Source organism: Lacerta agilis, chromosome 16, assembly GCF_009819535.1.
Source record: "Lacerta agilis isolate rLacAgi1 chromosome 16, rLacAgi1.pri, whole genome shotgun sequence".
Classification (NCBI taxonomy): Eukaryota; Metazoa; Chordata; class Lepidosauria; order Squamata; family Lacertidae; genus Lacerta; species Lacerta agilis.
This window is the reverse complement of record NC_046327.1, coordinates 25,262,923-25,288,726: the sequence shown is the minus strand read 5'-3', so window position 1 is coordinate 25,288,726 and position 25,804 is coordinate 25,262,923. Positions and strand designations below refer to the sequence as shown.

At 46.5% G+C, this 25,804-nt stretch overlaps 1 protein-coding gene across 1 annotated transcript; it reads right to left on the bottom strand.

Moving 5' to 3' along the window:
- P3H3 (prolyl 3-hydroxylase 3) lies at window positions 1–25,804 on the bottom strand. Its single transcript, XM_033173166.1, has 15 exons — window positions 25,235–25,804; window positions 22,683–22,835; window positions 21,927–22,113; window positions 19,002–19,133; window positions 18,736–18,866; window positions 18,387–18,476; window positions 16,591–16,643; window positions 16,370–16,428; window positions 9,032–9,156; window positions 8,830–8,925; window positions 5,257–5,407; window positions 3,351–3,468; window positions 2,447–2,522; window positions 1,893–2,033; window positions 1–586 (listed from the first exon to the last, which is right to left on the bottom strand). Exons 1-15 carry the CDS (start codon window positions 25,730–25,732, stop codon window positions 368–370), a joined length of 2,229 nt encoding a protein of 742 aa, XP_033029057.1. The 5' UTR covers window positions 25,733–25,804; the 3' UTR covers window positions 1–367.

Sequence of the window (25,804 nt, the reverse complement as noted above, 5' to 3'; positions counted from 1 at the left end):
AATGATATTCAACATTTATATAGCACTTCAGAATGGTCAAAGCACTTCTCACGTTATCTCAGGCATCCTTACAACAGTCCTATTACTCCTGTGTAGAGATGAGAGGCTATAGCTGAGATGAGAGAGTTTTAGCATGGATTATTCCTGGTTCACAGGAATCCCAGTTGGGACGAAATGATTCTCCGGCAAACTTGGGCGGGCATGGTCCAAGGACCCCCAAGTCACCTTCTGAGGTGATTTCTGGTGGTGCAACATGGAGAAGCAAAGCTGCATTGCCACAATGCCTAGCACAGGGCAAAAACTCCCAAGTCATTCACTTGTCACAAGCTGCTACAAAACCTGAAAGGCTTGTGCATGTCCAACATGCTCAGAATTCATCTTTGGCTCGCAGCCTCGTGGACTGTATCCCAGAGTCTGAGTTTGACCTGGTCCTTTGGCTAGTGGACCTGGCTCTTCCCTTTGGAGTCGGGGGCTCTGGGGAGTCTCCACCACTGGGTTCAGCACCTGCATGCTCCTCCTCCTCTGAATGCGACTGCTCCTGTTCTGCCTCCTTCTGCCTCATCAGCTCTTCTGCCCGGGCCCGTTCCTACAACAAGAGAGTGAGAAGATCGTATGTGTTGGAAACAGAGGCGCCAGGTTGGCCCCAAGATGGAGCGGGCCAGCCACACATCGTGTGACGCCACGCGCATCTCTCAACACCGTGCAGGCTGGTGTGACTTTATCCCAGGCTGCGCCAGTCCCTGTGGCATCTCCCGATGACACACAGTGCAGGCGCAGCCTTCCACAACATGTGGCAAGCCCCTTCAATGTTGAGGGGGCTGGGCCCTTTCACACAAATATCAAGGAGGCCGAAGATACCTTGGCCCCCTAGAGTTGGTGTGTCTAGTTAGAAAGGCGGAAGGAGTCTTAAAGAGCAGCACTTTGCTAGTTGACGGTCTCCTTGCCGAAGGGTTGAGCTGGCTTAACAACATGCATTATGTGTATTTTATTTTAATGAACCAAATAGAGAATAGATTAAGAATTATGAGAGTGTGTATGTACTTAACAGTGCTTAGCTTTTTAAAAAAATTGTTATTTTGTTGTCAATATTGTTTTATAGACTATAAATCATTTGACTTTTGTTGTAATTGTGATGTTTATTTTATTTTTCAGTTGCTGTTTTATAGATTGTAATTCTTTTATTGATGATTTGTTAATTATTTTATATGATTTATGCTGTATTTGTGATGTTCTATTACGGCTTATCATGTTGTTATTTATTGTTTGTAAGCCGCTTTGGGATTCATTTGAATGAAAAGCGGCATAAAAGGTAAAGGTAAAGGGACCCCTGACTGTTAGGTCCAGTCACGGACAACTCTGGGGTTGCGGCGCTTATCTTGCTTTACTGGAGAAGGGAGCTGGAGTACAGCTTCCGGGTCATGTGGCCAGCATGACTAACCCACTTCTGGCAAACCAGAGCAGCGCATGGAAACGCCTTTTACCTTCCTGCCGGAGCAGTACCTATTTATCTACTTGCACTTTTGACGTGCTTTCGAACTGCTAGGTGGGCAGGAGCAGGGACCGAGCAACGGGAGCTCACCTCATCGCGGGGATTCGAACCGCCGACCTTCTGATCAGCAAGCCATAGCTTCTGTGGTTTAATCCACAGTGCCACCCGCGGCATAGAAATACAATAAATCAAATCAAATCAGTAAGTGGTATTTCCTCCTCCAAAAATCCACACAGTGTGTATGCGTTAAATTCTACCACTTGCTGCTTGGATGCGGCGCACAGGCTATCCTCATCTCACCCGCAGCCCAGCCCCCATTTTACTCAAGTATATATGCCTTTGGACAATGCCCATTGGCTCCCTCATCCCTACGTCCTCCAGCTCGTCCTCTGCTTTGTGTTACCTGCTCCGCGTGCTCTGGAAAGAGGGTGTACCAGAGGGCAATGGCACAGCGCCTCCCACGGGTCACAGCCCACACGCCGTGAGGGTTCTCCCCTCCCGAGCTGAAGGCCACCAGCCTTCCACATTTAGGGCGCACCTCGGCCTGCCACACAGAAAGAGAAAAGGGGAGACTGGTGTCAATCGACGTCTCTCCCATCCGCCCGCCCGTTTCCCCTTCTCCAGCTCGTCGTCTTCTTGGGGCGCCAAGTTGGATGGCAACTTTGTGAGCTGGTGATGGGATGTTGGTCCCACCACTCTGGAGTGAATTGCACACACAATGAAGAGGGGCAAAAAGGTGAAGGGAATGCTGCGATTAGCAAACAGCTGGGCATGCCAGTCGACAAGGAGTTAATGCCTGCTCCAGGGTGAAATTTGACTGAATTTGCCTTTGACTGCCCAATTTGAATCTGCTGCGTTGCCAAGGACAGGTTCTGCGGGAGGGGAGGGGGTGAATCCCAGCTACAGCTGTCCTTCCTTCTCAGCCATCCCCACACCCAAGCCGTGGCCCAGACTCACCGTAACAGTCACAGCATCCATCTCAGTGAAAAAGAGGTTCCCCCCCTGGAAGTCATCATTCAGGTAGAGGATTGCACTGCAGAGAAACGGGAGAAAGGCAGAATTATGGATAGCTGGGATTTGCTCCAAGGTTCTTCGCTCGTTTTTAAGAGCCAGGTTGGACACGAACGTTGCCACAGAGACTGGCACCCCTCGGGTGAGGATTTGTGTTGTTACACATGCATGCTTGACTGGCATTTGCAACGTCAACAAAGCCCCAGAGCATGTTCTTTAACTCTTTCCAAAATGTTTGCTGGGCTGTTGTTTTAAACCGAAGCAAAGAACGGCGAGCAAACACAAAATGTAAAAGGCAGCCATGTTGGCCCATAAGAAACCTTTTGAAATTCATTATGAAGGCAATACGTTTTGCTAGGCCATCTAAAACGTCAACCAACTAAAATGGCACAAAAGTGTGTGCAAGCTTTTGGGTTCTTCAGGGCCTCATTTGAACACCTGAAAACTCCTCCCATATTCCACATTAACACTCTTACAAGGTGCAGAGTCCCAACTTTACCATCACCCATCTTTTTTTTCCTTCTTCCCTCTGCTTGCTTTGTTTACCATCTAGCCTGGGGTTTCCCAAACTTGGGTCTCCAACTGTTTTTGGACTACAATTCCCATCATCCCTGACCGCTGGTCCTGCTAGCTAGGGATGATGGGAGATGTGGTCCAAAAACAGCTGGAGACCCAAGTTTGGGAAACACCAATCTAGCCTGATCAATATGTCCTCAAAAGCTTACATACTATTTTGCGACATTTTGGATGGCCTAATAAATATATCGCCTTAATCTGGATTGTGTATAAATGAACGTACATGTGGCTCTTTAAAATACATATATATCAGTCTTCTCCCTCCGTGCCTCACCTGTAGTCTCTGTATATGTAGGCAGGAGGCTCCCGCCAACACGTGCTGCCCTCTGGGTCCAAGAGACAATTGTCAGCATGAACTGGGTGACTGAGGTCCATACGACTTTCCTGCTCTCCTAAACAACACCAATGAAAACCATAAAATGCCTTGTTTCTGACACCAGGAGAAAATGTTGAAGAATGCAAGGGGAAATATTGGAGGGGGATACATCCTGTCGGGAAGGACAGGATGAAATAAAGAAGTTTAATGAAATAAATAAATATAATAAAAAAGAAAATATTTGATACCTGCCATTCCAGCATTTTTACTGTAATTATTAATAAATAAATAACAACAACAACAACAACAACAACAACAACAACAACAACAACAACAACAACAACAACAACTCTGGGCAGCTCACAACAGAATATTAAAAACACGATAAAACACCAAACATTAAAAACTTCCCTAAACAGGGCTGCCTTCAGATGCATTTTAAAAATAGGATAGCTGCTTATTTCCTTGACATTTGATAGGAGGGCGTTCCACAGGGTGGGTGCCACTACCAAGATGGCCCTCTGCCTGGCTCCCTGTAACCTCACCTCTCGCAGTGAGGGAACCGCCAGAAGGCCTTCGGATTGTATTTTATAGTTAGCATGCATTGATATTTAAGGGAGTTCAGCTGATGACATTTCTTGTTTGATACTCTTGATAATTTGTATTTGGGAGCATGTAACTCCAGAATCTCAGTTGGTTAGAGAGTGGTGCTGATAAGGCCAAGGTTGCAGGTTCGATCCCCATATGGGACCGCTATGGCGCTACATATTCCTGCATTTCAGAGGGCTTCGACGAGATCGGGGGTCTGCAACCCGCGGCTCCGGAGCCACATGCGGCTCTTTTGCACCTTTGCTGCAGCTCCGGGCAGGGCCGGTGCATTTAGTGCCGAAATGTAGGGGGTGCTGCGCCGCGCTGCTGGCCCGCCTGCGCCCACCCACTTCTCTACCTTGCTGGCGGCTGTGCTGCTCATGCGTGCCTCGTTTCGTGCCAGCGCAGGCGCAGCAGCAGACCGCAGCAGCTTCCCTCCTTGGCGCCTGTCCTGGCGCTTGTGTTTGGCTGCGCCTGCAGGGGGGGGACGTGATCAGCCCCCTGCTTTAGCCCCTCTCAGCTGCCTTGCCCAGCCCCTCTGCTGGCCAATAGTGATTGGGGGCAGTGTGCATGCTGTGTGCTTTTGCATAAGTTTGCTAAACTTTTAGGGTTGCATTTGTGCTGTTCATGGGGCGGAAGTATTCTGGGGGGTTGGATTTCCCCTTCTAGATTTGCCCCTGCAGCGTCAAGCGTTCGGACGGTTCCTTTAATACAGTGCTTGTTGTTTGGCTTGGGGGGGAAGCGTTTCGTGATATTTTGCCATTTTGCCTTCATTACCTGCTCTTCATTACCTGTCTAAATTGTGCTATGAGCTTCTGGGTGTTTATATTTTTGTGGGCTGCAATGGTTTTGCGGCTCCCAGTTTTTTCCCCTCTTCGGAAACGGGTCCAAGTGGCTCTTTTTGTCTTAAAGGTTGCAGACCCCTGGACTAGATGATCCTCAGTGTCCCTTCCAACACTACAATTCTATGAATTTTGGTGTAAATTTCGCAAACAGAAAAAATTGAAACTTTGGCGTATGTTGAATATTCACAAATATAAGATTCAGCTCTGATGTTCACTCCTTATTAGATGACAGTAGCACAGCTAAGGCTTTTACTCTGCCTTTCAAATGAATTGTATGCATCACTTCTATCAATTGTTCGTTTTGAAGCAGTAAATTTATCAGCAGGGTCGTATTTCCAACTAACAATGTAGAATAGTAAATGCTCTTGTTCAGTGTGGAACATTGTGCTGCTGAGAAAAGACCCCCGATGGGAAGAGGCAAAGTTCCTTACCCTCTGCAGCCGTGCGACACACAAGATGCGTGAATGAAAAATAGAGGTCTTTGCCAGGGGTGAAATAGGATTCCACAATTTTTCGGGATTTCTCACTGGCTTGCAAGAGAAGCTTAGCATCCCTCCAGTTCACAGTGCTATCCTCAGCCAACTAGAAGACAAAAAGCCATTGCAGAAACCCTCACTTACGGAAGTGTCCTTAATTTGTGTGAAGCACCAGGCACACATGTGAAAGAGGGGGAAAGGATAGAGACAACAATTGCCAGAATATGCAGCAGTTTCCTTAGCAAAATACAGGAGAGGGGGCTTCTATACATGTAACAATTGGGGAGAGGAGGGCATTAAAGTTGGTGAAGCTTTTCTTGTTTGTTAGGGCTGCCAGGGTAATGAATATGTGTTTACCTTTCAAAGCATCAATGAAGTGAGAGAAGGGAATGCTTGGCTGGCTTTCCTTGCCTGCATCAAGGTATGTGTTGCATGGCAATCTGCACCTGCCCAAATTCCTTCATCTGCACAACTCTCCATAGCACAGGAGTCTTGTCCTCTGTTGCAATGGGGCACCCTCCATGACTGCGGAGAGGAGGAAGCATGGAGGGAGGGGTCTCTGACTGGTGGAGTTCAAGAAATGGGGCCTGAAGCAGAAATGCTCATAAAGACAGAATACAAGCAACCAAGGGTGGGAGAAAGGAAGACTGCTGGAAATATTCACTGGCATGAGATAGTCGCATCAGCCTGAGATTGAAACACACCTTTAGAAACATCTTGGGAAGAAATGCCTGGGCTCTTTTCCAGGCCTCCTCTATTCCCTCAGCATGCAGTCTACACAATTCTTTTGTACTCCATCTTTTTGTCCTCTTCTCAAATGTTTCACAATAGGATCATCTTAGTCCAGACTCCACCCATGCTCATAATATGGCCTCAGTGTTTTTCTCAGGGCTTCTGTTACCCTCACATTTATCATTCCTGATGATGAAGTCTCTAAATACAGGTAGGTAGCCATGTTGGTCTGGCACAGTCGAAACAAAATAAAAATAATAAAAAAATTCCTTCCAGTAGCACCTTAGAGACCAGCTAAGTTTGTTCTTGGTATGAGCTTTTGTGTGCATGCACACTTCTTCAGATACCGTACTTCAGAAGAGGTATCTGAAAGCTCATACCAAAAACAAGCTTAGCTGGTCTCTAAGGTGCTACTGGAAGGAATTTTTTTTTTATTCTCTAAATACAATGTAGCAATGAAAATCCTTAGATATTTGCACCACACCCCCCCCCCCCACCGGTATGGTTCCTGTAAGGCTTTGTTTTGCAAGCTGGTCTAGGGCAAAATATTTGTCACTTATAGGACAAGCATGTAGTGCATGATACGAGGTCTGCCAACTTGTCAGAAGCTAGGGGACAGCAGTTTCCCCACCAAACTGAAGAGACTCATTCCTCTTGGAATGATGGTTGGGAGGACCAGGGAAAATGTCACCATATGAATGTATTTAGAAAGCACCTTTTTAAAGAAAAGTATAATCTTATCTGGAGGCACATTGGAATGTTATGATCCTCAGCTGCTAATAATAAGATGGTTCTTGGGTACGAAGGAGGAGAGGTATATGGGATATAGCTCAGCTGGTATAGCATGAGACTCTTGATCTCAGGGTTGTAGGTTTGAGCCCCACGTTGGGCAAAAGATTCCTGCATTGCAGGGAGTTGGACTAGATTACCCTCGTGGTCCCTTCTGACTATACAATTCTATGAATCTATGATGGAGAGCATCTTATGGGCTAAGCCTGCAGCATGATGCTGTGTGCAATAATGTTTCTAAATTCCTTGTTTTTTGAATAAATGAAAAACAATGAAAGTCATTCTTGTGCTTCAAAATCCTGCAGAAACTCTTTGCCAGAGAACATGAATAAACGCATACATCACAGGCTATGCAGGCTACATAAAGGCAAAACTATACATTACATGCAAATTTGTTTCAGAGAACCCAATGGCTTTTTTTTTTTTGGAAGGCAAAACAGCTTCAGGAAGAGATTGTTTGGAGAGAAGAAGCATGTCTGTGTGTGCTAAGCCCTTTCTGTGTCAACCACTTCTTTGCTAAAAATCACACACCCCAAGCCGTTTGTCTCATATGGGGCTTCACATACATGTTTGTATGTACACATCTGAAACCCTGTAAGGGAAAATAATCCTTACAGAACTGTTTTGATCTACAGTAGAGAAGCACTGGGCCAAGGAAAAGGTTAAACACTCCCTTGCCACTTCTCAGATGAAAATTTTTCCCTCCTGAATTATTATTTTTTTACCCTAGAAGAAGCAACAGGAATGTTTTACAGTCATTTCCAACCACAGGAGGAGGAAAGTGTGTTTGTACATGCATGAGTGTGTCTTTACACCATAGCTGTCGAGTTTCGGATTTGAAAATAAGGGATCAGCAGTCTCACCTATCCCGGGGACAGTCACATGTCAGTGGTGGGCGGAGCCAGAAGCAAAAGTGGGCGGAACAGCAATGTAAACTCCAAGCGGGCTCGGGCTCGGAGTGGAGCATAGAGGAGGGCAGCCATGTGCTCCGCGCGATGGAGCCCCATCGTCTTCTTGTCTGATCCCATCAAAACAGGACAGGAAGCAGCAGCAGCTCAAAGGCAGCCAGGCTCCGCCCGCCAGCTAACCCTATTGGCCGGCTGAGGGGCTCGGCGGCAACGGATAGGGGCTGATGTAGGGGGAGGAATACACCCCCCCTGTAAGCATGGGAAACGGCTCCCACTTGCTTTGAGGGCTGAGGCTTTTCTCTCCAAGTAGGCGAGGTTTTTCTCCCAGTCTCTGGCCAGCAGGGGAGGAGCTGCTTCCATTAAAAACGGGAAATTTAAGGGAAATAAAAAATAAGGGGGAGCAGCGGGAAACTGCTTAAAATAAGGGAGAATCCCGGGGAAAACGGGATACTTGACAGCACTGCTTTACGCATGCGTGTAGATAAACACACAGCAGGCAACAATGCCTCACATATAGTGTTCAACTCCGATTAAAAATGTACTTGTTTACAACTTCTTTGTTATTTTACTTGACAGTGTACTTTGGCTTAAAGTTCTCACAGCTCTGGTTTCTCTGTAGCTTCAGAGAAGATGCAAAGAAAAAACCTACACCTAGAAACAGGAGCTTGTCCCTTCTAAAGCCACCCGGAGTGCCTTCCATCAGCTGTGGCTGGGGGCCCAGCTACGCCCCTATCTCAACAGGGATAGCCTAACTACTGTTGTCTATGCTCTGGTAACTTCAAGGTTAGATTACTGCAGTGCGTTATAAGTAGGGCTGCCTCTGAAGATGGTTCGGAAACTTCAGCTAGTGCAGAATTCAGTGGCCAGGTTGCTCACCGCGCCTTCATTTCATACCTTTAGGTGCCAGGCAAAAACTTTCCATTTTAACCAGGCCTTTGGTTGACATCCTATGTGGCTCTTTTTTTGGGGGGGGGGTGTTATTGGGTTACTGTTTTTATTTTGATTTTATATATTGTGAACTTTTCTGTGAACCGCCCTGAGACCTCCGGGTATAGGGCGGTATATAAATTCAATAAATAATAATAATAAAGACATTTACCTGCAGAGCCTTTAACACGGTTAATCCTTCAAATTTCTCATGGGGAGTGTGCGGCGAACGCCTGCCACGGTAGCCGCCTTCTGTTCCTCCAGCTGCCTGAAATGTATAGAAAACAATGTGAGGGACCCAGGGTTGCTCTTGGCTCCCCCTCCTGCTTCCGGCGGGGGGCGATGCAGAACAGATGCTGGCACCTCTCGCTTACCTTGGCCAGGCGGAGGATGTCTTTGCATTCAGATTCAGTCAGGACTCTGTCCAAGACAACTCTCTGGGAGCCATTGAGCTGCTGGGAGTCCATGGTGATGGTGATGCCCTCGAAAGCAAGTGGTTCTGGGGAAATGAGATGAGCAAGACGGTATAGGAATGCACACGTGAGGCAATGCTACCCTTCTGCTGTGCCCAAGGGGTGTAAATAAACAGGGAGGAAATTCATCTCTTTACAGTCCCTAGTCATTTATGTGTTGCTTCCCTAATGTTTAGGGAGAATACCTGTAAGACCATATAACACAGGTCCTGAAAGACCTACATTGGCTCCCAGTATGTTTCTGAGCACAATTCAAAGTGTTGGTGCTGACCTTTAAAGCCCTAAATGGCCTTGGCCCAGTATACCTGAAGGAGCGTCTCCACCCCCATCGTTCTGCCCGGACACTGAGGTCCAGCTCCGAGGGCCTTCTGGCGCTTCCCTCACTGTGAGAAGCAAAGTTACATGGAACCAAGCAGAGGGCCTTCTCAGTAGTGGCACCCGCCATGTGGAACGCTCTCCCATCAGACGTCAAGGAAATAAACAACTATCTGACTTTTAGAAGACATGTGAAGGCAGCCCTGCTTAGGGAAGTTTTTAACGTTTGATGTTTTATCGTGTTTTTAATATTCTGTTGGGAGCCGCCCAGAGTGGCTGGGGAAACCCAGCCAGATGGGCAGGGTATAAATAATAAATCATTATTATTTATTTATTTATTTATTTATTTATTTATTTATTTATTTATTTCCTGTAAAAAAAAGGTTCATGAGCACCCAGGTTACCTCCACCTGCAAGCTGTTGTTTGAAAGGTGGCAGCAGAAAAACAATTCAATGGTGCACAATTTGTCCACGACTGCCCATCCAGCTCAGAATTCAGAACCAAAAGCTTTCTTCGTTGCTGCTTAGCAATCAGCCAGGTCTACCACAAGGCTTGCAATGCCTTCTGTTGCACCAAAGCAGCCGAGTCAATGGCAGGCAGAGGGAACGTGACGCCTGGGACCGAGACTCTTTTTTTACTTCGTTACGCGTTAGAAACTTGCAAACACTATCTCTTCAAGGCTCAAGTTGGCTTCCAACAGGAAATAACGAAAATAAATAAACCTAACTGGAAAAAATGATAAAAAATATAATCAGTGCTTTTTTCCTGAGGGTACTCAAGGGTCTGGAGTACCGGCACCAGTTTTTCCCCTTTCAAATGTTAAGAATGTGGCACTTGTTAAAAAGTGAGTGCCAGCACCCTTTTTCTAAAAAGCAAAACAAAACTCTGGATATAATACAATCAGCAGCAGCTACCTGAGGGCACAGTGTAGCCGTAGGAATTTTTGGAAAGGGTAGTTTTTGCATTCGCTCCAAAAAAAGCTGCTAAGAAGGAAACAGTTCTGGATCTCACTGGTACTGTCATTCCAAAACCATGAGGTAAATGTCCTGCACCCTCCTCCTCATTTCACCAGAGCAGTGCTCATCCTTCAGAATGCAAAAGGCCTTTTGATTTTCCAAAGGGTGAACACCATATGTGGTGGTCTTGTGGAGTGGTAAAAGCTTTCTGGAAAATGATATATAATGAGTTAAAGAAAATGTTTAAGAAAACTTTTGTTAAAAAAAACCAGAAGCTTTTTTGTTAGGTATAATAGGTAAAGAGATACTAAAAGATGACAAAAGACTTCTCATGTACGCAACGACGGCAGTGAGAATGCTTCTAGCCCAGAGATGGAAAGAAGGAGAAGTGCCAATCAGAGAAGAATGGCAGACTAAGTTAATGGAGTATGCGGAGATGGTGAGACTGATGGGAAAGATCAGAAATCAGGAAGACCAAGTATTTTTAAAAGACTGGAATAAATTTTTAATATATATAAAAGTCCACTGTAAACAGTTAAAATCATTGGCAGGGATACAATGACACTTGTAATGTGAAGTGAACGTTGGTAACTATGGATATATAACAGATAGGTAAAGGTAAAGGGGACCCTGACCATTAGGTCCAGTCATGTCCGACTCTAGGGTTGCGGCGCTCATCTCATGTTGCTGGCCGAGGGAGCCAGCGTACTACTTCTGGGTCATGTGCCCAGCATGACAAAGCCGCTTCTGGCAAACCAGAGCAGCACACGGAAACGCTGTTTACCTTCCCACCGGAGTGGTACCTATTTATCTACTTGCACTTTGACGTGCTTTCAAACTTCGAGGTTGGCAGGAGCTGGGACCGAGCAACGGGAGCTCACCCCGTCGCGGGGATTCGAACCACCGACCTTCTGATCAGCAAGCCCTAGACTCTGTGGTTTAACCCACAGCGCCACCAGCATAAAAGATAACGGTAAAAGATGCAAAATATTTTTCTTTGAATATGGAACTCATGGAGGGAGGGAAGGAAGTCTGATGTTTATTTTAATGTTTTGAAATGGTTAAATTAAAAAGTATAAAATTGTGTAAAACCACTAAAAAAATTATATATGTACAAAAGATTTTGCAAAGGGTGCAAGCCAAGCCAAGAGCAAGAGCAAGACCAATAGGAGGCTCAATGACATTCAGGGTTTGTCATACAGATAACAACAACAACAACAACATATCCTTAGTATACTTTATTCACGTTTAGTACACTAGCAAACCCAGCTATTGCTAAGTTTTCACCTTGCAAATTTGCCATAACCTTTGGCATAAGAACCAAATACGTTGACAAACCCCTACCATCTTCGCTACTGCCTATGAACATGCATGGTGCAATACACCAGGCAGACACCTCTCCCATTCTGAATCAACAGTTTTAGTCCCAGCTGAAAGTAGAAGGACTGTTGTGCAAAAAGGAGGCATAGCATGGGGCTTGAATTCTCCTCTCTGGCAGCACCATTCCCTGGGTCATGCAGGCAGGGCAGCCACCGCTGGCCTCACTTTCATTCCCATCTGCCGTGCAGATGGCCAAAGGAACAGCATCAAATTAGACGAGCGTGTGCCCCTGCACTGCGCAGAAAGGGGGGAACATGCTCGTTCTGGGAGGGAATACGCTTTGGCATGGGTACAACACATGTGCATAAGGCAACCCTGCCGCTGCAAGCCCTGTGCGTAAGCAAACACTGCCACCGCAAGGGTGCTGCCTGGCTCTGCAAAAAGCAGCTATGGACCCAACACAAGTTTGCATGGAGGATGAGGCTGCCCATGGCTTTATGCTCCGTTATACGGCCTCTGTAATCAGATGCAGTATGCCTCTGAATACCAGTTGCCGAAATCATGAGTGGGAGAGGGCTGTTGTGCTCAAGTCCTGCTTCCCGGAGGCATCTTGTTGGCTACTGTGAGGACACAATGCTGGATTACGTAGCAATTGGGAGAGACTTCATCAGGTAAGGCCTTCTTCCACCTGACTTGCCCCGCCCTCCAGTCTCTGCTTCTCAATTTGTATTGTATTATCTTTTATGCACTGTGGCTTGCCGTTGTTTTGTTGATTGTAGTTTAGAAATTATTTACTGTAATTGTTAAGAGTGGATTTCTGTTTAATTTTTATATGCTGGTATTTAATATCATCCTATACTATTCTAAGCAGAACTGTCAACTTTCCCTTTTTTTGCAATGGGAAACGGCGCTGGAATAAGGGAATTTCCCGCAAAAAAGGGAAAGTTGACAGCTATGATTCTAAGGAATGTTGAATGTTACCTATTTGATGTACAGGTGAAACTCGAAAAATTAGAATATTGTGGAAAAGTCCATTTATGTAAGCAATTGTTTTCATTAGCTACTGGAGTTTAATATATGAGATAGACTCATGACATGCAAAGCGAGATATGTCAAGCCTTTATTTGTTATAATTGTGATGATTATGGCGTACAGCTGATGAAAACCCCAAATTAACAATCTCAACTTTGGGGTTTTCATCAGCTGTACGCCATAATCATCACAATTGTAACAAATAAAGGCTTGACATATCTCGCTTTGCACGTCATGACTCTCTCTCATATATTCGTTTCACCTTTTAAGCCGAATTACTGAAAGAAATTAACCTTTCCACAATATTCTAATTTTTCGAGTTTCACCTGTAGGTTGCGTATTTTAAAGTTATGTTTTATTATCACATTTTTGTATTGCATTAGATTGTTATACAGTGTACATTCTTTTTTTCTTCAGCTTGTGTATTGTGTATTCAGCCTTGGGTATTGTAAGATAGAAAGACGGTATACAATCTAAAAGTGATGATGATGATGAATTGGCTTGATCCAGCAGGGCTGCTCTTAAATATGGTGAATAAGCTCCTAATTCCCTAGCACTGTCCGATTTCTCAGCTTATAGCTCTCTCCCTCCCTTTTTTTTTTTTTAATAGCTGCCTCTTAAGCAACCTCCGAGTCTATTTGATTTAACATGAGTTCGGAAGCTTCAGCACTGGGTCCCTGTCATTTCACAGAATCATAGAATTTGGAAGGGGACGCAAGGGTCATCTAGTCCAATCCCCTGCAATGCAGGAATCTTTTCACCCAACATGGGTCCTTGAACCCATGACCCAGAGATTAAGAGTCTCGCCCTCTACCGGACTTCCGGCGGCGACGCCATTGCGGGTGGTCGTGGGCTGCTTCGGCTGCGAAGCGCCCAGTCCATCCCGGGGGTTAGGAGCCCCGCTACCGCAAAGCGGGGCTCCAGTTGGGGTGCGGGAAGAGCGTCCCGCACCCTGGGCTCCCCGGCTGTGCCCGTTGTGGCTCCGAACCCTTCCCCCGCTCCCCCTGTAAAGGGGGAGTGGGGGTGAAGGGACGACGGAGCCGGGCTATAGGGGACATGCCCCAACCGGGATGTAAATGCGGCGACAAAGCCTGTGATGAGCGTCTAAGTTCTACCTGTTTTTAACGAGCTGATAAGAACCCAGTGGTTGTGAGTACTTGACTGACTTTTTTTCTTTAATCTTGGAACGATCTGGGGGAAAGAGGAAAGGCAGCCCGCCTCCCTTCCCTTCGGGAGATGAAAGAAACTAACCAGTTTAAGTGACTGCTGCTACAATAATCGATAGAAAGTATCTGGAATTTGAAAACCGAGACTGCTGAGATTTCCCTTTGGGGATTAACTGGGGAAAAAATATCTCCATTTGAAGTTTTGGTCTTTACACTCCGGCTTCGGAGAAATGGCGACGATTTGGACTGTCGTGGGAAAAAATTGAAACAAAGGAAGGAAGAGACAGGAGTTGAAATTTGATACTCACCCTCCCTTCCAAAATGCTGGACTTTGTGTTCGCACTTGTATTGAACTCTGGTTTAAAAGATGAGGAAATGCTCACTGTCTTGAAGCTGGAACTGCTTGATCGGAAATTACAAGTCTTGAGTGGGATTATAAATAAAAAGAATTTACTTCCCACAGAGGAGGCTTTTCAAAAGTTTTACACAATGGAATCGAACCTTGGCAAAGAGCTGGAAGGGGTGCTTGAAGAATGGTCTGAAATGGCTGGGCAACTCCGGGAAAAGGAACCGTTTTCTGGGGGTGGCAGCCCTGGAACGGGAAAATTTATAATATCCAGACCCCGAGGTGGGAGCTCGGGGGTAAGGGACATGGAATTAAGATTTCTACAAGAAGAAGAAGTATGGTACAAAGAAACGGAGGAGCCCAAAAAAGAAGTGATGGACACCCTGAAGCTTGATGCAAGGTTTGTTGTGAATGCTGCCTGGATCTGTGGACATTTAGAAGAAGAGAGCTGGAGATTCGGTTCTGGTGAAAGACAGAGAAAGACAATGGACAGAGGGGGAGTGGGTTGAAGTATTAAATGTATATTCCAAATGGTCTGTCATGGTATCTGAAATCGGAGAGTGAAGTCTGTTAATTACAAGTTTATTTTAAACAAATAAGGAGATATCGAATTTTAAGTTAAAAGCAGCATGATAAAGGACAGAAGAAATAAGTTTAGTTTTTATAAGAATATTTGGTTAAGATTTCTGTTATAATAGAAAGATTAAGATAATTGTGTTATTTTTAATTAAAGTCAATTTTTTTTATAGAGAAAAGATGTTAAGAAAGTAGTATATTGATTTAAAACCGAAGGTGAAAAGGCGGGGGAAGTCAAAAGTCAAGATTCAGAACTAGAAATTTTTTTTATCTAAGGTATACAAACAAGAAGAAGAATCCTGGCATTATGTGTATTTGTATTTGTTTTTGTATTTGTAGGTGTGGGTTTGGGTTTGTGTTATATTATGAAAATGCTAATAAACTCTGTTTAAAAAAAATAAAAAAAATAAGAGTCTCGCCCTCTACCAACTGAGCTATCCTTCACACAATTTACATGTTTATAAAAGAAAGGATCACAAAACAAAAGGGGATTTCAAACCCAAATAAAAATTAAAATTAAAATTAAAAATTAAAGCTTCACCAAATTCACCAAAGCCAATTTAATTCAGAGCCAACTTAATTCAAGCGATAAAAAACACCCCACCCCCCTGTGCTGCAAGCACGGCTCCAGACGAAGTAGTCAAAAAGTTTTTTAGTTGTTTTTCACTGGGAGCAGAAATGCCTAATTAATATAAAGCCAGCGGGCTGTTCAAAATTCTTCAGTGCCCTTCCAAAGGCCACAAAGCTCAATCTGAAACTTGAACAGGAGTGTCAACAATTTTTTTTTGGATAGCGTTAATAAGCAAACCCAAACTTTCATTTTGCCAGAACCCCCTCCTTCTAAAGCTCTAAACTTGGAGCCTTGCAGGGGAAGAAGAAAAGATAAAACAAGGCCCCACCTCAAACAATTTGGAACAGGACTGCGGGGAGAGGCCTGCTTCAAGCCATACGCCTTCATCTCCCCTCTAGTTTGCAGAGAGAGGTGGCAACTTTCTATGTTTCCTTACTCTGCCTAGCAAGCTTCCTCTGCCTAGCAAGCATAGAGCCAAAACAAATCCCAGGCTTCAGTTGAACTTAGGAGCTGGAGAAGGGGCAGAGTTGGTCCCTTCTCCACTTTAGCTTCAGGTTCAGAGGAAGCCTCGGGCTCACCTCACTCACCAATGCCCAACTCCCCTCAAACCACAGCAGGGAGTCAGTGGGGATGACCAAGTCTTGTTGCCTAGTCAGCCTTTCCTCCCTGTGTGTCAGCTCAGTGTGTGTCAGAGCCAGTGTGGTGTAGTGGTTAAGAGCGGTAGACTCGTAATCTGGTGAACCGGGTTCGCGTCTCCGCTCCTCCACATGCAGCTGCTGGGTGACCTTGGGCTAGTCACCCTTCTTTGAAGTCTCTCAGCCCCACTCACCTCACAGAGTGTTTGTTGTGGGGGAGGAAGGGAAAGGAGAATGTTAGCCGCTTTGAGACTCCTTCGGGTAGTGATAAAGCGGGATATCAAATCCAAACTCTTCTTCTTCTCATTTTCTGGTACTCACCCCTCAGCTCCTGCTGTCCCATATCTGGGGCTTTCAGCCTTTGTTTCTCTTGATCTTCTCTTGGATTAACAAACAAACACAGAAAGGGACATCAGTTGCAGAAATGGAGGGCATGAGACTCTCTCCCCTATTAAAAAGTTCAGCAAAAAAGCAAAAGCTACAACTTAATATTGCTCCCCTTTCTAAGCATCAGCCCAGCCTCTCTACCTTCTGGTGCTTACTTGTGTTTTTCCTTCATGTTTTCAGGAATCAATTCCTCAGGAGTCCACGAATCCTAAAGAAAGGAACAGGCACGGACTCATGTTACACAATATTTTTCCATGCTGTGGCAGAACCCTCACCTCCTTCTACATATTGCAGTATAAAGTTCCTGCTCCCTCGCCATAGTATGCGCAAACATGCCTCCCAGCTAGTTCATGTTACAGCTGTGGTTCCCAAGCTTTCTTCTCTGGGCCACGCTTTCAGAATAAAAATTTGCCGGCACCACACCAATTTTTCATTGATAAGAAATACACTGGAGCACAGGAAGAGACACTCCAGAGCGGTGCTTGATTTATAACACAAAATACAACTACTTTATAATATAATCATGGGACATCCAGAAAGTATAAAGCAAGGCAGCTACACAAGAACTTGAATCATTCCCAAAATGTAATTATGAACGAGCTTCTTACATATGTACCTTAAGTGTGTATACCAACTCAATGAGAGGTGTGAGCTTGCTTTTGCCAGGTAATTTCGTTTGTACAAGGTCTACTTTGAAACAAATAAACTCTCATCTCCTCATCAATGCAAAGAAGTCTTTCTCTTTTCTGATGTGTCAGAGTTGAAAATCCCTGTTCGCAACAATACGTTGTGGAGAATGGTAGAAGAACAGCCAATGCTCTTAAACAGAGGCGTGGATACTATTTCTGGTTGTGTCAGGAAACCTCCCTCCCCGCGGATGGTAGGGTCGCGGGAGCGTTTACAGTATAGAGAACCTCCTAAACTGATCACCAGTTCGTCCTCCCCCCCCCCACAGCACCGCAAGCGACCATTCCTCCAGCGGGGAGGGGGGGTTAGAGGCAGGAAGGCGGTGCAAGGGCTCTGAGAGGATCGCAGAGCCTCAGCACCGTGGGGATAGCAGGGAACGGGGTCAGGTTCCCACGCTCCGAGGGAGCAGAAAGGAAGGACGTAGAGGGGGGAGGCGGGGGTTGAGAATCCCGCGCCTCTTTTGCTGGACAAAGAACAGGAAGAGCTCATTCCTGGACACTACAGAGTGAGGAGATGGACGTTGAATCTTTTGCTCCACTGTAAATAAGGTGCACAATAAAGAACTTAGCTTAGAAGTTCTGCGTTTGGCTGATTCTTCATGAGCAACCACTGAACGTCCTTACAGGTTGGATACCCAAAACAATTATTTTGATACGACACGACACTAATGTTTAAATGTTTCTTTGATTGTCCTTGAATATTCTGGCAACACTTGCCATTCTTTCGGGCCAAACCAGTGTGGCGCGCCACATTCTTTGAGAACCACTGAACCACAGGGATCTTTTTGGAGCCACAGCAAGTGAGAAGCCTGACCAAAGGTGTACTTTGTGTCAGGGAGGTAAGCAGTCGATTCCTTTATTTAAACAGTCCTCACCCTCCTGGCTTTGGGAACTCACTGTGCTCAACTGGAAGAAGCCATCCTGAAGTACCGTATTTTTCGGCATATAAGACGACTGGGCGTATAAGACGACCCCCAACTTTTCCAGTTAAAATATAGAGTTTGAGATATACTCGACCACAGATTCTCCACCCGACGTATAAGACGACCCCAAACTTTTGAGAAGATTTTCCTGGATTAAAAAGTAGTCTTATACGCCAGAATTTACAGTATCTTTGCTATCCATACTTTTCTTCCTGCTCATCACTTATCTCAGGCACCAAGGCGGGGTGGGGGGGTGGGGGGAGGAGGATATGCCCCCCCCTCGCATATAATAATTTGTCAACTACACGTCCATAGATGAATAAGCAGACTGCAGCTACTTACAGGGTCATTAAAAGTTTCCCCAAGGTGCTCCACTGCATAGTAAATGAGTTTCTTCTCCATAAGAGACCTCTCCACATAGTGGCGGATATTCTGTGAATATATTAAAACCAGGCAAAAAAACAAAAACATTACAACAAAACGGCTCCTGCTTTTTTTGCTTAAAAATACAACAACAAACTCTGACAGTAAATCTGCACAGCCATCTATTCATGTGCCTTAAGGTCACTTGAGTGATTTTCATGAGAGGGTTGGGAATCCTAAACTCTCCCTCTGGATTATACTCGATGTGAAAAATATTTGTTTCCTCATTTATGTGCTGCTTCCAGGTGGAGGAAATGTTTACTGGTACCTCTCTGGCTGCAACAGGCACATCTCCCAGTTCTGCTTGGTATTGCTTCACTTTGTCCAGCAATGCCCCGTCTGATGGATAGAACTGCAAATAGGTAGCTGCACATTCAGCAGCAAGGGCCCGATTCCCAGCTGAAAACGAGAAGATGGGACGCAAGTTACAATGGCTCCGGCTACCATGCCATCCATGCTCCGCTCCACCCTTGTCCTAGGCAGAGCAGAGGCAGAACCTCCACGTTCACACTCAGCCCAGCATCCCCTGCTTACTTCTTTCATAGGCAAACTGCAGCAAATCAAAATGAGACGGGATAAAGTCTTCTGTGGAAGACACCCTCCCGGGCTTGGTGGCAATGTCAAGGACACACTTCTGCCTGCACTTTAGGACCTGGATGTAGTGAGCTGGAAGAAAGCAGAAAGAGAAAGAGAAATACAATCTTTATTAGGGTCCACAGAACCATCAATTCATTACAAAGCCATTCCCAATTAGGACATCCTGCCTTCAGGTTTGTTGTTGTTGTTCAGTCGTTCAGTCATGTCCGACTCTTCGTGACCCCATGGACCAGAGCACGCCAGGCACCCCTATCCTCCACTGCCTCTCGCAGTTTGGCCAAACTCATGCTAGTCGCCTCGAGAACACTGTCCAACCATCTCATCCTCTGTCGTCCCCTTCTCCTTGTGCCCTCCATCTTTCCCAACATCAGGGTCTTTTCTAGGGAGTCTTCTCTTCTCATGAGGTGGCCAAAGTACTGGAGCCTCAACTTCAGGATCTGTCCTTCTAGTGAGCACTCAGGGCTGATTTCTTTAAGAATGGATAGGTTTGATCTTCTTGCAGTCCATGGGACTCTCAAGAGTCTCCTCCAGCACCATAATTCAAAAGCATCAATTCTTCGGCGAGCAGTCTTCTTTATGGTCCAGCTCTCACTTCCGTACATTACTACTGGGAAAACCATAGCTTTAACAATACGGACCTTTTTCGGCAAGGTAATGTCTTTGCTTTTTAAGATGCTGTCTAGGTTTGTGATTGCTTTTCTCCCAAGAAGCAGGCGTCTTCAGACCATATTTTGCGCTCTCCTCTTTCACCCTCATTAAAAGGTTCTTTAATTCCTCCTTAATTTCTGCCATCAAGGTTGTATCACCAGCATATCTGAGGTTGTTGATATTTTTTCCGGCAATCTTAATTCCGGTTTGGGATTCATCCAGCCTGACCTTTCGCATTATGAATTCCGCATATAAGTTAAATAAGCAGGGAGACAATATACAGCCTTGTCGTACTCCTTTCCCAATTTTGAACCAATCAGTTATTCCATATCCAGTTCTAACTGTAGCTTCTTGTCCCACTCAGACTTAAAGTAGAGATCATTGGTTCTTGCAACCACCGATAGAAACTTGGCCACTGCTAATGTTCTGGCATTTGTCCGGTCTTCCAGTAGGAACCTGACATAGTAATCCTCTGATTTTCCTGGGAGCGGAACTAGCAAGGGTAAAATCAGTTCAGCCCTGGCTTGCTCAAAATTTACACAGTGCAGCAAAATATGTTTTATAGAATCTGTGTCTTGGGCACATGAGCACAGTCTTTCCTGGTAGGGAACTCCCCTCATCCTGCCCTCCAACACTGCAGAGGGGAAAACGTTTAGTCTGGTTTTTGTGAATAACCTTTGGTAGTTTGGTACAGTCAGGTTTTTAATGTAAGATGTTAACTTAAAGACATGCCCATATTGTACTCCTACTGCCAACTGACTGCAGACAGAAAGAGAAATAGAGAATACACGCCCCCCCCCCAGTCACAGCTGGGCTGTCCACTTCTACAAAGAACAGCACTTGAAAAGCAGAAGGCGCTTCTCTAAGGGCTATGGGATGTTTCTTATACCTAGGGAATACCTTTTCTCTCAAGAAAATGCCCCCAGAGGTCATGAACTGGGGGGGGGGATATTGCCAATATTCAAAATTTCCCAACATTTTTTTTGTTTCACCACAGTGCAGGAAAGCAACCTAAATGAAAACACACCTGCCCTTTTACTCCCATGAGGTGAAGCAGATGCTTGTGGTGGGGAGGACATTTTAACTGGGGAAACATCTCTGGGAAATGGCTAAACCTTCTCTTTCTATTGCCAGACTCCCCCCCCCCCAACCCAAATACTAACTACTCTTAAAACAACACACGAAATCTAATTGACGGGTCTCCCACATCACACCTAGTTAAACCCTCACTCGTTTTTTGGTTACAGGTAGGTAGCTGTGTTGGTCTGCCATAGTCAAAACAAAATAAAAAATAAAAAAAATCCTTCCAGTAGCACCTTAGAGACCAACTAAGTTTGTTCTTGGTATGAGCTTTCGTGTGCATGCACACTTCTTCAGATACACTGAAACAGAAGTCACCATTTTTTGGTGACTGTTAGGCAAGCATTTGATATTCATTAAGCATCTGGAGAACATGCCAGCCGGGTGGGTGGGGTATGTATGTATGTATGTATGTATGTATAAATAAATATTATTAGAGCCTACAGAGGAGTAAGCACTTGTGCTTCCTTCAAGAGGAAGGCTGCCTCAAACCACAAGCTCTCTCCCCACTCGTAAGGTTCAGCGCTTCCTCAGACTTTTGCTGCTACTACCTGCAACATAGCTGTCAAGTTTCGGATTTGAAAATAAGGGATCAGCAGTCTCACCTATCCCGGGGACAGTCACATGTCAGTGGTGGGCGGAGCCAGAAGCAAAAGTGGGCGGAGCAGCAATGTAAACTCCAAGCGGGCTCAGGCTCGGAGCGGAGCAAATAGGAGGGCAGCCAGCAAAGAGGAGGGCAGCCATGTGCTCCATGCGATGGAGCCCCATCGTCTTCTTGTCTGATCCCATCAAAACAGGACAGGAAGCAGCAGCTGCTCAAAGGCAACCAGGCTCCACCCGCCAGCTAACCCTATTGGCCGGCTGAGGGGCTCGGCGGCAACGGATAGGGGCTGATGCAGGGGGAGGAATACACCCCCCTGTGAGACCGGGAAACGGCTCCCACTTGCTTTGAGGGCTGAGGCTTTTCTCTCCAAGTAGGCGAGGTCTTCCCACCCAGTCCCTGACCAGCAGGGGAGGAGCTGCTTCCATTAAAAACGGGAAATTTAAGGGAAATAAAAAATAAGGGAGAGCAGCGGGAAACTGCTTGAAATAAGGGAGAATCCCGGGGAAAACGGGATACTTGACAGCACTGACCTGCAATGGCTTCGTAGAGGCCAAGCTGCGTCTCTTCCTCCTTTTCCTCATCCTCCTGAGGCCCTTCGCAAAGGGCTCTGCAGTCCTCCAGCGCCAGCAGCCCTTCTTTGAGCGATTCCTCCAGCTTTGTCACCGCCTGCTGGTAGTCATCCGTCTTGTAATGTTGAATTCCAGCTTCGTAGGCCACCTGCAGGTCACAGACCCATCAGTCTCCTCTCCCAGGACAGCCCAGGTTGTGACTCTCTCATAGGGCAGTGATGGGGGGGGCTGTGGTAGCAGGCCTTTGCAACCAGAGGCTAAGCCCTCAGGGCCAAACCACACGAGGCATGGGAGTCTATGGCTAGATGTATCTTCTAAATCCTAAAAGCAGCATGTAGGGGTGACAAGAGTTGTCTAATGGGTCTTTAACCCTTCCTTTGTCAGTTTGCATTTCTTAGTGCAGAAAGTATTGATGTAGAGATCTTTCCTAGTCTAATTAATTCAAGAGGGTTCTGGAAGCTTCTCTGTGTGAAAGAAACAAGGAGCACCTCTACCTTCAATCCTTGGGAGGTTTTTAAGCAGAGTTGGATGGCCATATGTCACTTAAGATCTAGCTGAGATTCCTGCATTGCAAGGGGGTTGGGCTAGATAACCCTGGCGGTCCCTTCCAACTCTATGATTCTGTGAATTCTTTACCACCCACAGGCCCCAGTAGGCTTCACAAAGCAGCCCTTCTAAATCCGCCAAGTAACATCCAGTTTCCCAGAAGTGTCTTACCCAGTGTGGCATGGCTTCAAGATCCCGAAAGCTTTCCGCTTTCACCCCTGCCATGCGCCGGTATTTCTCCATGTCCTCGCGCATTTGTAGGTGCTGTGGATTGGCCACGAAGAACGTGTGAGCTGAGGAAACGGCTTCATCGAGTTTCTTTAGCTGCAGCAACAAAACAATACCATTTAGAAATAAAATGAGGGCCACAAGGGCACCATTCTCAGACTGAAGTGGCAGAGAGCGTGGACAAGCCCGCTCTTGGATTTAATTGCACGCACACAAACATACCCGCAAAGCAGTGCAAGTTAAAAACATTTGTTACAGATTTTTTAATACCTCATAGTATTAGGCCTTGTTATTATCAGATGTCAAAACAGATGTCATAGAATTGTAGAGTTGGAAGGGACCCCCGAGGGTCATCTAGCCCAACCCCCTGCAATTTCGGAATCTCAGCTAAAGCTTCCCCAACAGATGGACATCCAGACGCTGCTTAAAAACCTCCAGTGAAGGAGAGTCTCTTGAGGGAGCCCATTCCACTATCAAACACTTTTTGTTTGTTGTTAAAAGCAAAAGGGATTTTTGCTTTAAAAACAAAGCTACTCAGCATGTAGACTATGGAAATGTAGGTACCCGAAGGAACGTCTCCACCCTCACCATTCTGCCCGGACAGAGGTCCAGCTCTGAGGGCCTTCTGGCGGTTCCCTCACTGCGAGAAGCGAAGTTACAGGGAACCAGGCAGAGGGCCTTCTCGGTAGTGGCACCCGTCCTGTGGAACGCCCTCCCATCAGATGTCAAGGAAATAAACAACTATCTGACTTTTAGAAGACATCTGAAGGCAGCCCTGTTTAGGGAAGTTTTTAATGTTTGATGTTTTATTCCATTTTTAATCTGTTGGGAGCCGCCCAGAGTGACTGGGGAAACCCAGCCGGATAGGCGGGGTATAAATATTATTATTATTAATTATTGTAGGTAGCCCTGTCAAATAAACACTTGCCCTCTGTAACACAGGATATGTGTGTCTGTGGCTACTTTCCCTCTCATAATGGTTCCTGACAGAACACCATTTCCCCTGTTTTAAAGCTCTTGTCAACCTCTGTACACAAACAACTTCAAGATTTGGACAAAGGCCTACTTCAGATTACAAATGATTGGAGTCTGTGAGGGAAAATATGAGCAGGGGCAGACTTTGCTTGTACGGCTCCCTGAGCGAGGCCAACATTTGATGCCCCCAAATGAATCTTCTCAATTTTGCACCCTCTTGGATCAGCACCCTCTGCGGGGCAACCGTCCGCAATATCCTAAATCCGGCACAGATGCAAGCACCGCCAGCCCAAGGCATTTTGTTGCTGGAGGTGCATATGCAGCCCAGTCCATATGCAGAACCCTGCAGAGTCAGCAGCATCATTCTCATGCTAGCGACTGCCCAGCATCCTCCACCATCACACCTGAGGGAAGAAGGTGAGTTGAGGCAGCGAAGGGCAGGCTGTTTGGCACACCAAGCTCTGCCAGCTGAAGAGAAGAAAGCATCCATTTCCCAAGGGAAATCACCTCACTGTGGCTCATGGCAGGGCCTGCCCTGAAGGCACGAGGCACCCATCACCACTCACTTGGTACAGCATAAGACTCTTAATCTCAGGGCCGCAGGTTCGAGCACCACATTGGGCAAAAGGTTTCTGCATTGCAGGAGGTTGCACTATGATTCTATGATTCTAAAGTGTGTTGCAAGGGGAGGGGGAAATCCTGAGTTTTGTGCGCATAACCCTGTTTTAGAAATGCTTGTGTGTGGCAGCTAACTCTGCTCTAAAGCAGCCCAGGCATGGAATGGGAAGGCAGGAGACGTAGTAGAACAACAAAATGGATAAACAAGGACTTCTGAACTGAGTGCCAAGGACCTGCCAGTTTCACTTGCTTTTGTCCATTCTGCACTTTTTTTTTGCTGAGTAACTTTGCACGGCCTGAATGTTTCTTAACTGCACTCTTCTGCTTAGGCATTTTTTCTGCCCATAGAACAAGGCACATGGTTACTTTTAATGTAAAGACCACAAGGTATGATGGAGGGTGGGACTCGAACCAATGGCTTCAAGTTACAAGAAAGTATGGTAGATTCTGACTAAACATCAGGAAAACTTTCTGCCAGTGATAGTTCAATAGTGGAACAGTCCCCCTCGGGCGGTTGCGGACTCTCCTTCCTTGGAGGTTTTCAAGCAGAGGTATCATCTGCCATGGATGATAGCTGTCAACTTTTCCCTTTTCTTGCGAGGAATCCTATTCAGAATAAGGGAATTTCCCTTTAAAAAGGGGGAAAGTTGACAGCTATGCCATGGATGCTTTATCTGAGATTCCTTCATTGCAACTCTACAATTCTATGAATTCCCATCATCCCTGACCACTGATCCTGCTAGCTAGGGATGATGGGAGTTGTAGTCCCAAAACAGTGGGAGACCCAAGTTTGGGAAAGTGAAAAACAAAGTTTGCCAAGTTTTTATTTTTAAAGGCAGGCAAGAGAGGCAGCCACACGTCAGCAGCTGCGGGCGCCTCTTCCTCGCCGTCCTGCCCCTCACCTTGAAGAAGGCGATTTGCAGGTAGTTGTAGGGCTCCCTCTCCTCGAAGTCCTGCCGGATCTGCGCGCTGGCCCGGTGGAGGGACGGCTGCCCGCCCAGCCGGCGCCCCAGGCACTCATCCAGGCACTCGGCCCGCTGCAGCACCCGGTCGAAGAAGCCCGTCTCCCAGGGCCGCGAAGGCGGGCGGCCCGCCGCGAAGCCGGCCTGGGACTGGCACGCGCCCTGGCACTCCCGGCGCACGCCCTGCAGCCGAGAGTAGCTGTGCAGGCAGCGCTGCAGCAGCTCGGCCGCCCGAGGCCAGTCCTGGGCGAAGTAGGCGCGCACCCCGTCGGCGTAGAGCGCGTCGTAAGGCGCCAGATGGCCGGAGGATGGCGAGAAGAAGAGGCAGCTGCCGAGAGCGGGGAGGAGGAAGAGGAGGACGGAGGAGAGGAGGGGGACCGGGAAGCGGAGCGAAGGGGCGACGGGAGAGGAGGAAGGATGCCGCGAGCGGAGAGCCATGGCAGAGGGCAAAGGAGAAGCAGAAGCAGCAGCGAAGGGGAGAAATTGCAGGCGTCGCCTGAGGAGTTTGGG